Here is a 13,796-nt window from a genome sequence, read left to right on the forward strand (position 1 = left end):
TGAGAATATGCAGCCTTTAAAGTTTAATAAAGGATCTAGGTCCCATCTAAATTTTTCTAATTTGTGCTCATAATTAAGAATTTGATAAACAATATTGAAACTCATTGGATGTCTACCTAACTCAGAAATCAATAATGGATTTGGTCACAAGAGGCCTCCACCCCCTCTAAATCCGCCACCAGCAAGTGCACTCCAGATATGAGATAGAACCCAAATAGATATAATGCCTAAAATTTAGAGCAATGAAAATAAAGGTTTTATTCTCTTCTATATATAAAGAATGATTTATCATATCAATGTCATGACTGCACGAAAGTACTGCGTCAATAGAACTTTCAAAGTACAGGGAGTCCGAGTTGCGGTGATTAGTCGCCACCTCTGTGTTTATCTAGGCAACAATAAACTTCCGGTTAATCCGCACACTTGAAAAAAAGCGACAAAACATGTCAGCTAAAGGAATTAAGACAACAAAAAATCTTTATGACCCTCTAGCGTGTCTAGAGAGAATTCTTAACAAATCAACACTATCGACACAAAGAGTAACACACGGGAATATCATAGGTGAGAGTAAAAACGACCCGTGCCCTCGCCTTTAGAGTAGGGGATATGTTATCAATGTGTTGTTATCTGCACAGCTTTATTCCCCGTTGCGTTACCTTGTTGACTAAACACAGAGGACCTTTTGATAATCATAAGCTTAGAACCTTTACTTTTGATTAATATTGAAATATTGTGGCCATTTAAATTTAAAAAATCGCGAATGTTTAGTTTATGATAAACTTTGGTAGTGGTCCATTGTAACTCTGCTGTGATGTTAAGAAAGGTAGATTAAACATTGCTAATTTTAACCACAGCGATATCTTTAATGTTAAGGCTGAGAAAGCAGGAGTAAATTAATATATGAATACCTGGGAAGTGTTGCTGGTCTGGCATTTATTGAGATTGAATACTGGCATAATAACATTCCAATAAATAGGTATTGATAAATGGGGTTGCTATTTTACACTGCACCGTGTTGGAGTTATGCATTAAGTCACAAAGATGGACACATATGGGAGAAAAGGCATTTTGAAAAATTTTCGGCGTCCATTGACTTCAAAGGTGTTTTCAAAACGAGCAAGTCAGTATTTTATATAATTATCAAAATTGATGTGTTTAAGTAAGGATACATGTACAAAGGCTACATAATGTATTTTACAAAATTTTCCGATTGTTCTTGAAATGCATTATTATCATTTTTACTTGTTGTTTATATTCAGTAATAATATATTCTCTGTATGTGACTGCATGTAAATCAATACATGCACTGTAAATTTCCTTACACGTGTGGAAATTATTGGTTGGTCAGTATTTTTTAAACTGCTTTACATTCTTGCAACATGTTTGATTTGTTTACACAAAATGAAATTGATTATCATATGGTGTGACATAATGGACAACTATACAGGGATGAAACTATACTTCAAGGGAATTCACAGTAATCTTGTTAATCCATGTATATATAGCTCATTGTCATTAAGGAAACAAGATGACGGATTTTAACTTGATATTAAGGATGCCAAAATTATATTGTCATTTATTTATCTAATTGCTTTACTCAAAAGATATTTCTTTATTTGGCAGATTTATCTAATTTTGTTACGCATTGAATGATTCTTTCTTTTACTTCTGTTGAACTGTAACACAGTGCAGTGTGCAGACAGATTCATTATGTGAATTTATAGGAACATTTATCTGCATGACATTTGTGTTATACAATAGTTGTCAAAAAACAATCATTCAATGCTTTTATTCACATTTTCTCTATAAAATATGCTTTAATGTTCTGAAATTTACTGCTTGTTCTATACCAGTATATGATATTGACAAAACAGCAACAGCTAGCCAAGCCTGCTGGATGCTGGGCTTTAAACTGCTTGTATAAGTCCCCATTTCCTCAGGTGGGCTCGGGAGGGGAACAGGAACAAGAATATGTTTAGTTTTTAATTGTGGAATAAAACACAGAAATTGCATTTAATGGGTAAAATGCAGTGAAATGGAAATATATATATATAAATATTTCTTGCCTATATATAGTCATGTAACATCCTCAGATGGTGGAGTAAGTATTTATTTACAAAATATGTTTCTCATTAAAATTAGCTATTAACTACACTTCTGATGTGATACTATTAATTGTGTTCGTAGCGAAGAATAAATCAAATTGTTTACTCATCAACACTTGTTAACAATATAGTCATTATCACATGGATGTATACTCAGGTAAGTTTAGAATTAAAGATAGGTAAGTTTTTAATGAATGATCATTATTAAGAAAGTCTGATGTAATAATTTGATAGTGGTAAAAAATCCTGTGATTGTTTAAAAATGTGCAAACAATAGATAATTTAGATGTTTGTTCTTTTAAGAAGTGCATCAAAAACAGACTCTGAGCATACTTCACATTTTCCCTACCTTTATTGAGTCAATTAAAAAAAAATTATCATACTGAGGTTTTTGCAGAAACTGAAGTGAAGAAAATTTCCTTTAGTTGACTGGATTAAAACGTGTTTAACCTACTCAGGCTTTGAATGGCAGATTTTCATGCAGATACTGATTTATATATTCATCAAAGAGGAATACCTCTACGATCTTTGATTAACAAATAATGACGTTTGATCGTGTTTAAAAAATTAATTTCAGCAAACAAATGAAGGCTGATGTTTTTTATTGAAATGTTTGTGTCATTGAAGAATATTTGGGTAATAAGAATATTTGTTCACCGAATCCCTGCTTTTTATGCAAAAATGATTAATTTTCAACTTCACATTTTAGCATACACCAACCCAATTATTTTTTACCATAGTGTAACAATATCAGTGAATAACAAAATATATTCTTACTTTGCTGTTGATATGATTTACCTTATGATCCTTTCCTCATCATTTCTAATTAAAGTATAACAAAGTAAAATGTTTGTAGAGCTTGGTGATCAGTTGCTGAATTCCAAAGCGGATGATTCCAAGGAACAACAACTGCGTGAGTTGGAGGAAGCTGTGGAGAAGGCAGAGGCTCGAGGAACAAAGGAACTTAAGGCTGCCCTCAAACGACTCAGAAATGAGAAAGATGAGGAGAAAAAGCGAGCCCTTCAAAAACAAAAAGAGGTTTGAATTTTTTAAAATACACATTTGTATGCTTTTTAGCCGAGTTGCAACGAAGTTGAACTCGGCTATTGGTTTGGTGATGCGGGCGGGCGGGCGGGCGGTTGGGCATCAACAATTGGTTTCCGGACGATAACTCGAAAAATTTACAATCTAATCAAATGAAACTTTGATATATTGTTGGGTACCATGACAGGAAAAACCCTATTGATTTTGGAGAAAAATGGTCACAGTGACAGAAAATAGAATGAAAATTTCAGAAAAATTTGGTTTCCGGATGATAACTCAGAGAATTTAAATCCGAATCCAATGAAACTTTTATATATTGTTAGGTACCAGGTAAGGAAGACCCCTATTGATTTTGGAGAACAAAGGTCAAGGTCACAATGACCGAAAATAGATTGAAAACTTCAGACAAATATGGTTTCTGGACAGTAACTCGAAAAGTTTAAAACTGAAATTAGTTCTTCACAATTATAAATATGCCACATCATTCCTGACTTTACAATGTATCCCATGCAACTGAGCTCATGCACCTTTGGGTGCATACATTGATTTTTAAAAAGATATCATGGGTACACAACAAGGATTGATTGATTGAATATTGTTTTATAATGTTTAATTGATTGATTGATTTTATATTGTTTAACATCCCTCTCGAGAATTTTTTACTCATATAGAGACGTCACCATTTCTGGTGAAGGGCTGCAAAATTTAGGCCTATGCTCAGCACTTACAGCCTCTAAGTAGGAACAGATTTTTATTGTGCCACATCTTCTATGACACGGGACCTCGGTTTTTGCGGTCTTATCTGAAGGACCGTCCCATTTTGTCGCCTCTTATGACAAGCAAGGGCTACTGAGGACCTATTCTAACCCAGATCCCCACAACAAGGATGAATAGAAAAGTCCTTAATGATAATAACTACAGTCCACTCCACTTATATTGAAGTCAGTTATATTGAACTATCTGTTAGGCCAATTCAACTTAATTGATAGATTATCATTCCCGCCCACCCCTCAAAAATTGGCCCGTCCAGAATTTTTATTTTGCGAAACTTGCGATTTCCGGAATTTTTTCATGTCTGACTCTGGTATTTACACTTCTTGTTTACATTTCCGGTATAGCAACGTGAAAAGCCACGTGAAGAAAATAGATCTATATGGTTTTCTTAATTTCTCACGTTCTTACAGGCGTAAATCTTGAAGAAGTTAGATATATTTCTGTTTGAAATTAAAGCTTAACCTGGAATTTGTCTGTGAAAATAGCATAGATTGATATCCACCTGGCATTAAATGATGCGCATCTGTTGAAAAATCGTTTGTCTTTAATATTTTTCTCAGAAAATAAACATTAAAAAATAAAATCCTCCCACCTGCCCCATACCTTTTGCTGACCCTGGATGATAATCTACTAATTAAGTTGAATTGGCCTTATATTAAAGTTAAACTAAATCTCCCAGTAGCAATATTTGTGTAGTTCAGCATTGGTTGTATTGAACTTTGGATATGATGAACAATTCAGGTCGGTCCCCTGAATTTCATTATATCCGGAGTAGACTGTAGTCCTTAATAATGTGCATTTTTTATTTTTTAAAGTACTATGAACGCTTGGCAGCAAGAGTAGAGACTCAAAGGGATGAAGCAGAGGAGGAAAGAATCCGAGAATTGACAAAAAAACTGGAGAACGAGAAAAAGAAAGCTCTTGAGGAACAATGGGAGGAATGTGAGAGGATAAAAAAAGAGGCAATAGAGGAGGCCTGTATAGCTTTAACGAAGAAACTTAGGAACGAGTTTGTCCTAGAGAAGGAGAAAGCTGTTGCTGAGGCCCTCAAGATACAGAAGGTAAGCAATAACCTGTTTACACTTTGTCACTTCAGGTGTGCATCACAGTCCATTTCATTTGGACTGTGCAGCATTTTGCACTTTACCAGAACTTTTCCCAGGCAGCGATTGTCCTTATATTGAGCGAGAGGTTTGATTTTAATCAGACTGCTTGTTAATGCATCAGGACAAATGTCCAGAGAGCTAATATCATACTCTCCTAGCCTGTTGGCACTGGACAATGAAGATAGATAGCCAGGTTGAAGTATTTTGAATGGTGCACTTTCAAGACACTATGAAAAAGGCTAGCTTAATGCATGGATAAATCCTTACCATTAATGATTTGGATGCTGCATACCTGACCTATTTTCCCAGTAGATATTTATAAATGAGTTGCTTTTCTTGTAGAAAATTTAATTTTTTAGCTCATCCGAGTTGAAATATGTGTATCTCTGTAAACTTTTCACTTATTTGACTTAATTCTTCTCAAGGTCAAGTAAATTTCAAATGAACATGGCAAATAGCAATGTATTCCTTGAGTGAAGGGGATTCAAACTTGTTCAAGTGATGGACCATGGCTTCTTCCAAAGGGAGATAATATAGAAATAGTGAAAATAGGGAAGGCTGTTATTTTAGAGAACTAAAATGCCACAACTTACATAGAAGCTTCCTTATATAATGAAAATCAAGTTTTCCCAGTGCAAGGAAAGGGCCAGAATAAGGGTTGAGGAAAAATCTTCTCAAGAACCACAATTTATGGTATGGTTTGTTAAATTAATATGTGAACATCAACATGTAGTGTAGATTCAAGTTTATAGCCATTCTGACCCCTGGGGTCTTTTGTTGGGCTATAAGAGGGGTTTTGAATTATTCAAGATGAGACACCGGGGGGGAGGGGGGGGGGGTGTTGTATAGTTTAAAGACACAAGTTTTTTAAATCTCTGAAGAGCCATAAGTGAAGAGACGTTAAATTCAAAAGTCCTTATGTAGTATAGATTTAACTTTGTTCACATTATGCTCCGGATGATCAATGTAGGGCTGTGGTTTACCTAAATAGGAAATGCAGCTGCTAAGAGGAGCAACTGTGACTCACTGGTCTCGTGTTTGAAGTGGTGTCCATTTCCAAGAATCCTTCAAACCAAAGTAAAGATGCATACACTGTGGATGCATACACTGTTCGTGATTCAGATGATGCAATTGATCTGAATTTTTTAAATGAGTGAGCAGCTTACAGTTTTTGCAGCAGTTCCTAGATTCCTCAGGCAGTGTACTTCTATATGGTTCAAACTTGGATGTTTACATTACAATGTTTTTGTCTTTTGATATTTCTACGAATTGTAATGATAGTCATTTTCTCATGAATGTGTTGCTGTTGTAAACAATGTACATATGAATGCAGAAGTATTTGATAAATATAGTACATCTATTTTAATGGCGAGGAATTCCGACAGAAATGAAAGTGGAATATAATTATAAAAAATAAATTTTTGAAAACACATGCTTACATTCTTCATGAAGTATGCTGGCATGTAGCATCACAGTTTATACCTGCATATGTTTTCAAACATGAAATTTATTGTCCCTTTGCAATTCATTGTGAGAGGGGATATGCAGGTTGTAACGGGTCTATTCATGTGAGAATGAGTATGTTATTATGTCTGTGTAAACAATGAGCTTGTAGACATTCCACAGAGGCCACATTTTTACGTTTATTTCATACTTCACATGTAGATTTGTTATCAAAAGAGGAAGAACTCGATTGATTCTGGGGTTAAACGGTCAAGGTCACTATGGATCTTCAGAAAAAGCTTGTAGACACTCCACAGGGCACATTTTTTGTTCCATTTATTTCATACTTCCCTTGTCACTTTGTCATCAAGAGAGGAAGAACCCTAATGATTTTGGGGTTAAAAGGGTCAAGGTCACTACAGGGCTTCATAGAAAAAGTTTGTAGATACTCTACAGGCCACATTTTTTGCTCCAGTGATTTCATACTTCACATGTAGCTTTATTGTCGAGAAAGGTAGAACCCTGAACCCTGTTGTTTTAAAATGTAAAGTTCAAAGTCACTTTGGGACTTCATAGAAAAAGCTTGAAGACAGTTATTTTAGGGGATGTGCCCCACCATGCAGAGCCCTTGTTTCTTAAATGTAGGATGCATCTATGGATGTACACAATTATTCACGATTTGGATGCTGCATTTGACCTATATTTTCTGAATGAGTGACCAGGTCATTGTTTTTGCAGTATGTCCACTTCTTTGTAACTGTAGCTTGTGCATGGTTTAAAATTGCATGAATAATTCCCATTAGAACTTATTGATAATATATTTACATTCAAGTTCATTGATAATAAGTTCATTCTAAGAGACTCCTTGCAATTCATATGATGCATATACTTGTACTAATTCTTTTCATCACAAATTTTAACCTGCCCAGTAATCTGTCATGTCTTTTGACAACTTGTTTCAAATGGAACATCACTTGGCCTTTCCCCCCAAGCTTTTTCTTGATTTGAAAGAAAAGACTGTGTAATGTCCTTATCGCTCATTTAGTTCAATTTCCATTGATCATGTGACAGCGAGATAGATGGTGAGTAAAATAAGTTTGATGTTGATTAAATATGTTGAAACTCAGTGAATTATTATTATTTTGACATCTACTTTGTAGGAAAAGTTTTTGAAAAGAGAAAAGGAGTCCATAGAGAGAACTAGGAGGGAGTGTGAAGAAAAGGCTCGTCTCGAGGCGGAGAGAGTGGCAAAGCTTCACCAAGAGGAGATAGAGAAATGGACTCAAAGGTAGTCACATAAAGACTATAGTGAACTTACAAATCACTGCAGGATTGTTTTAGAAGAATGATGTAAGGCCGCATGGCATTTGAACAGGTGTAAATCAGTTTTTATGTTGAGGGAGAAATATCACACACTAAAGGATACCCTTATGGATGGAGTATGGAGGAATTATGAACAATAGTGTCTTAACTACAATTGAAAATTTAATGGAAAAAATGCAGCTTTAGTAGAAAGTATCAAACTTGAAAATAAAATTGAAACCCATATGCTAGATTCAAACTCACAATCTAAAGATTGGCAGCCTGACATCTTAAACCACTGAGCTATCTGTGACAGAAAGTTGATAAAGATGTCAAGTGCCATATGCAGCAGATTTAGTTACTTTTTAATGCACATGTGTTAGGTATACATGTGCGTTAATAGTTAGTTATTTTTTCCCCATAGAATGGACATGTTGGGTTTTCCATACAATAACTTGCACTCTGTCATTTTGATATATGAGAGGTGTGGTCGTAACACTGTCAGTTTAAGTTACATATTAAATCAGACCTGCATGAAATTTGACAAAAATGTTTGAAAAGGGGGGGGGGATGAATAGTAAACAGATAGAGAATATGGAGAGGCTTTATTCTGATTAAAAAGAAACATAGTTTTATAGTTTTATATCTTATTTGAAATATTTTATAAATGTAGCTAGGACTATTTCTAAGTGAAAATAAAATCAAAGCAAAAGTATAAGGCTAGCTTTACAGGGATTTCATCATGACCATATACTAATATTGTATAGAATACATTATTAAAATCTTCTGATAATGGATGGTATTTTCAAGTATTTGGTATATTCTACAGGTATTTGGATATGGAGAGGCGATATAAACAAGAAACCGAGAGAAGGCGGGCAGTCACAGCTGACTTCAAGGTAGGCAAAGCAGGGACCTTTATTAAGTTTCGGTTCTCAAGTAAATCTATTTTCAGTGCAATATAAAAGCTTGACAATGATATAGTCATTAAAATTAAGTTTATCATCATGGAGTTATGTTAAAATCTAATTAGAATCGCAATGAATACACAACAATTGTAAATAAAGAAACGAGATAAAAGTGGACTTAATTACATGAATTCAAGGATATTCCTTAAAAACACAGAGGTCATTTCTTGCAATGTCAATTTGTTTTGTTACAAAATGCTACAAAAACAGTTGATATAAGAAGAAATATTCATGTATATACATTTAGTACAAATTGCTACCACTTGTAAATTTTCACAGCATTGCTGATGGAGTGAAATTAAAATGCACCACACTTACAAACAGGTTGAATTTAAATCATCTGTGATTTCTAATCTGAATAGGAACTGCAGGATGATTATAGGAGATTTATGGATTACACTGATGGAAAATTCCACTCGGATTACATGATGCATCTCAGGTACATGGGAATGAGATTGGCTGGAAAGCGTGTTAGTGATGTGTCGAGTACTGTATCATATGAAGATATATTCAAACTCTCCTGATCCCAGAGGTTTTTCAGTGTGAGAAATACAAAATCATGTCACTTAATGCTGGCTAGCTGTACTAATATCAACATCCTCTGGAGTCATGAAAAAAAATAAATCATCATTATGGATTTAACAGCTCTGAAAAGTACAAGCTGTTAAGTATCCCACCTACCATGATGATGTAGCCATGGTTGCTGAAAATGTCTGCTGCAGTAACAGCAAATCAGATAACTGCCGTTAACTTTGTTCATTGAGTGGCAGATATTGTCATTTCAAATTCAATACAGTGGTTGTATTTTCCTTTTACTTATTATGAAAGAAACATTAGAGGAAGGTAAATCTAGCAGAGGCTAAGTATTTAAACAATGCATATATACTGGTAGTTTAAAATTAATGTGCCTAATGATGCAACTTCAAATATATTTTTCTAGACAAGACAAGGCAAGAGATTAACTTCCTGTGCAATATATCAGTATGTTTAGGCTGTTTTAATAACAACCACAAAAAGTATGAACTGCAATATAATGCAGCTTAAAGGGTGGGAGGTACACTGTATGAGGACATGTGTCACTCAATTTAACACAATGAAAAATGTCTACAGGTATCTACCATCAATATCATCTATTATCAATATATTTTAATGTGCATCAAAGTTTTTGGGTGATGGGAACACTTTGGTATTTGAGTGTCCTGCATGTTTTGGGTGTGCTCTGTGGTAAAGGTGTTGTATTGTTCAGACTGACCTTTTTTTACGAGTTGAATTTTGTTTATTGTTTTTGTCATAATGGTGCTGTTTTACATTTTTTTGGTGGTTATTGTATTATTCTGTTGTATTTTGATGTACATAAACTTTATTTGGCTTTAACCATGAAATCATTTCTAAATTTTACTCAGAGTGGTGTAGCTGGTATGCCCGAGAGGAGTTGTGCTAGGTTAGTGGTGTTGATGGTGTGTAGTGGTTTGACAGCTAAACAAAATTGAAAAATCAAAACATAAGACACTAATATCATATAAAAAGAGCTGTTTTATGCTTTTAATTAGATTTCTATATTCAATGAAAATTTTATAAGTACATGTATACAGTTTATGTTGACTTGAAATTACATTAGAAACTGGAATCTGATATTGTTTATGCCAAAATATATAGCATATAAGGGACCCCTGGACACCCCCCCCCCCCACTTTTTTTTACCTCAGATTTAAATTGTTAGGAGCATTCTTTGAGAAAGGAAAATAATAAGAGTTGACAAGATGAAAGGAAGGGAGAAGAAGGGGAAAGGGGGAATGGACAGATGGGATAGGGGAAGGAAGAGGCAGACCCCCTGTCCAACCACCAGGACTATGTTGTTAACTTTTCCACCATGGGTACTGCGTGACTATAATACACAATTCAAAGTTTGAAGAGGCTTCTATCTTTTTTAAATTACAAAGCTTGACAAATGGAAAAGTTATTGTAAACTGCTGGTCCAAAAGTTTTGTCCACCCCAAATTTCTTCAGACTGGTAGGAAATGACTACATTTCATTGTTTGGACTAGTAGTAATTTAAGTGACTACATTCCATTGTTTGGACTAGTAGGAAGTAACTACATTTAATTGTCTGGACTGGTAGGATTAGTGACTACATTTAATTGTTTGGACTGGTAGGAAGTGACTACAATATCAATTGTTTGGACTGGTAGGATTAGTGACTACATTTAATTGTCTGGACTGGTAGGAAGTGACTACATTTAATTGTCTGGACTGGTAGGAAGTGACTACATTCCATTGCTTGGACTGGTAGGAAGTAACTACATTTAATTGTCTGGACTGGTAGGAAGTGACTACAATATCAATTGTTTGGACTGGTAGGAAGTGACTACATTCCATGGTTTAGACTGGTAGGAAGTGACTATACTTTCCATTGTTTGGACTGGTAGGAAGTGACTACATTTAATTGTGTGGACTGGTAGGAAGTGACTACATTTAATTGTGTGGACTGGTAGGAAGTAACTACATTTTATTGTCTGGACTGGTAGGAAGTGACTACATTTTAAAATTGTTTGGACAGGTATATAGGATTAGTGATGGTGCATTTCACTGTTTAGACAGGTAAATTTATGCAAATGTCTGGCATGCAAGGATCAGATTTCAAAAACTCTGAAATGGACAGATAAATTCCAGATTAATTGAAAATTTGTGCTGTATTAATTTTTGTTTTAAAATTTTGATGTGAGTGTTAGTGTGAATATGTGTAGAACAAATAATTTCAAACATGTGCATAAAATTACTTGTGTATTTAGCAATTGTGATTGTATTTGACAAGTTTATTGTGATAACGGTTTTAGTTTATAGTTTTTATTTCCAAACTGATTACTTGTAGATCAAATACGAGATATTTCCAAGTCGTTCAGTTAATTGTCAAATGGCTCTGTTATGCAGTATGTCATGTGAACAAACTTCCTGTAAGTGTTATCAATATGCATTGAATATTTCATGAATATGATACAGTTTTTCAAATACATGTATATTGTAGACTTGTATCGACAAAGCTTTTATTGTAACTTTTATTTTAATTTGTATATTGCCTAGTCATTTAGAAAAAAATCTTTGATGTACATACACACTAGTCATATTCATTTACTCAATGTTACATTTCAGTATGGACTACGTGAATGTATCTGCACGATATTATATGTAGAGTATAGTTTCCAAAGTACATGTATGTGCTTATCAAAACATGTTAAAAACTTTGTAGGAAGGTTTTTGTACAGGTATTATTCTTTCCAAACGTAATGTATGATTAACAAATTTAGTTTTAGTTATTTATTTATATTTATTGCTATTAATATTGACCTTTTAGAAAAGGTATTCGTACGTATACTTATTTCCTTCAATGTAAATTTTCAAAAATGATAATAAATGTCTGAACAGTGATGTTGTGGCAAGGAAGCTTTAGTTTTTATTATCAAAAGAACGGGGAATTCAATATAATGCTAGTTTGGAGATAAGAGCTCTTCTGTGTAGGAGATGCATTTTGTGGTACTCTGAATACCTAAGTGGGACAGAGTGGACCTACAGTCAGGGAGGAAGATGATAAAATGTATTAAAAGTAGCTTCTGTTTAAAAATGTAAATGTAAGAGATACAAAATACTATTGAAAGAAATGAAAACATTAAAACAATGTCATGTATGTAATTTAAAGTAATGTCCTGGATATGGTATGTATGAGCAACAAAATAACATGATAAAATTAATAAGAATTCCATGTATTTGATTACTTTCTTAATACTTATCACTTACTTAATTAGTTTATGTATCAATTTAATTCGAGTGATGAAACAGTGTATGAGAAACTTAGTAAGCACATTCCTATGCAGTGATGGGTTACATTTGTCCCACTCCTGCAATTAAATTGTTTCACGCCTTACTGTGTACAAGGATTCTCTAAAGGGAAGAAACTTGGACGCATATTGAAACTGGCGTATTGATGCAGAAAATGATTCTTCTGAAAATGTAAAGTTTGCATTATGGAGAGAATTAAAAGAAGAGGCCTGATAGGCCAATTAAGTTACATATTTTCACCGCAGTCAGGATTCATAGCATAAATCCATTTAGATTTAGTATGTAATTAAATTATAAGAGGCACAACAACCATAATATGTATTCTTATTACAAGAATTCAGAGTAGGATTTTTTCAAAGAGTAATTGAAACCAATTAGACAACACATCAATCTAATTAAAATTAGATATTAGATCCACTCATATATTATAACTCCTACTGTTGCGAGTATGTGAGCGGATCTAACATCTAATTTTAATTAGATTTACAACATATTAGTAACATAGAAATATCTCTATGAAACCACTAAGAGAAGCACGTTGGGTTTTAATTCTTGCTGTTTACAACAGAATCTCGTGACCCAAAGTTCCAGGAAAAATTGCTCACAGTTGACCTAAACCCATCTAACATGAGGAACTCATGAGAAATTATTGTCATGGTGATCAAAAGGTAAAATGACCATTTGTGTATTATCAGATCACTTATTTCAAAAAGTAAAAACACTTCTTCAGGACAACTGTGTGGAAAAGTGTGCAAAGTTTGGTGACTTGGCATTCAATTGATCTGGGGATGCTAGTTTTATATTGTATCTGTCAATCAGATGTCATAATCACAAGGAAAGTAACAGCACTAAACCTAATCAAAATTACCTCGCATACATAACATGTTATGTGTGTGATTATATGCGAGCGGATCACGATCTAGCATTTAATCTTAATTAGATTGGATGTCCACTGGAATTACTGCAAATTTGGTAATCCTGCATGCAGTTGTACTATAGACATTCAAATAACCAATGGTAAACATTTTGGAATTCTGCTTGTTTCCAAAGGACCATTAGTAATCTCGGTTGAGATTTGGCTCAGCTGAATATTTGGAGTGCAAAATTAATAGTGATAGAGGGTTAGTTCAACAGTCAAATCACCTATTTGACGTGAACTGCAGCATCACCTAGCTGGAACCGACCATAGGTAAAAGTAAATTTCCAGATATGAATTATGAAAG

The 13,796-nt window shown here is 34.1% G+C and overlaps 1 protein-coding gene across 2 annotated transcripts; it reads left to right on the forward strand.

The window, feature by feature from the left end:
• The first annotated feature begins 367 nt into the window (after positions 1 to 367).
• LOC125659566 (caldesmon-like) lies at positions 368 to 12,180 on the forward strand. 2 transcript variants are annotated; one of them, XM_048891277.2, is made up of 7 exons: positions 395 to 561; positions 2,962 to 3,143; positions 4,739 to 4,984; positions 7,633 to 7,760; positions 8,604 to 8,673; positions 9,105 to 9,181; positions 10,146 to 12,180. In XM_048891277.2, the coding sequence occupies exons 1-7, from the start codon at positions 444 to 446 to the stop codon at positions 10,153 to 10,155; spliced, it is 831 nt and encodes a 276-aa protein (XP_048747234.1). In that variant the 5' UTR covers positions 395 to 443; the 3' UTR covers positions 10,156 to 12,180. The 2 variants fall into 2 exon arrangements, with proteins under 2 accessions (XP_056004278.1, XP_048747234.1); XM_056148303.1 differs by having other exon boundaries at positions 368 to 561; positions 9,105 to 12,180.
• Positions 12,181 to 13,796: the final 1,616 nt, after the last annotated feature.

This window comes from Ostrea edulis, chromosome 9 (assembly GCF_947568905.1).
Source record: "Ostrea edulis chromosome 9, xbOstEdul1.1, whole genome shotgun sequence".
Classification (NCBI taxonomy): Eukaryota; Metazoa; Mollusca; class Bivalvia; order Ostreida; family Ostreidae; genus Ostrea; species Ostrea edulis.

Bases quoted from the DNA above. Each gene is read 5' to 3' on its own strand.
- LOC125659566 (XM_056148303.1), top strand. From the start codon at position 444: ATGTCAGCTAAAGGAATTAAGACAACAAAAAATCTTTATGACCCTCTA. The intron at 4,985-7,632 runs GTAAGCAATAAC...TCTACTTTGTAG, and splicing joins AGGCCCTCAAGATACAGAAG to GAAAAGTTTTTGAAAAGAGA. The intron at 7,761-8,603 runs GTAGTCACATAA...TATATTCTACAG, and splicing joins ATAGAGAAATGGACTCAAAG to GTATTTGGATATGGAGAGGC.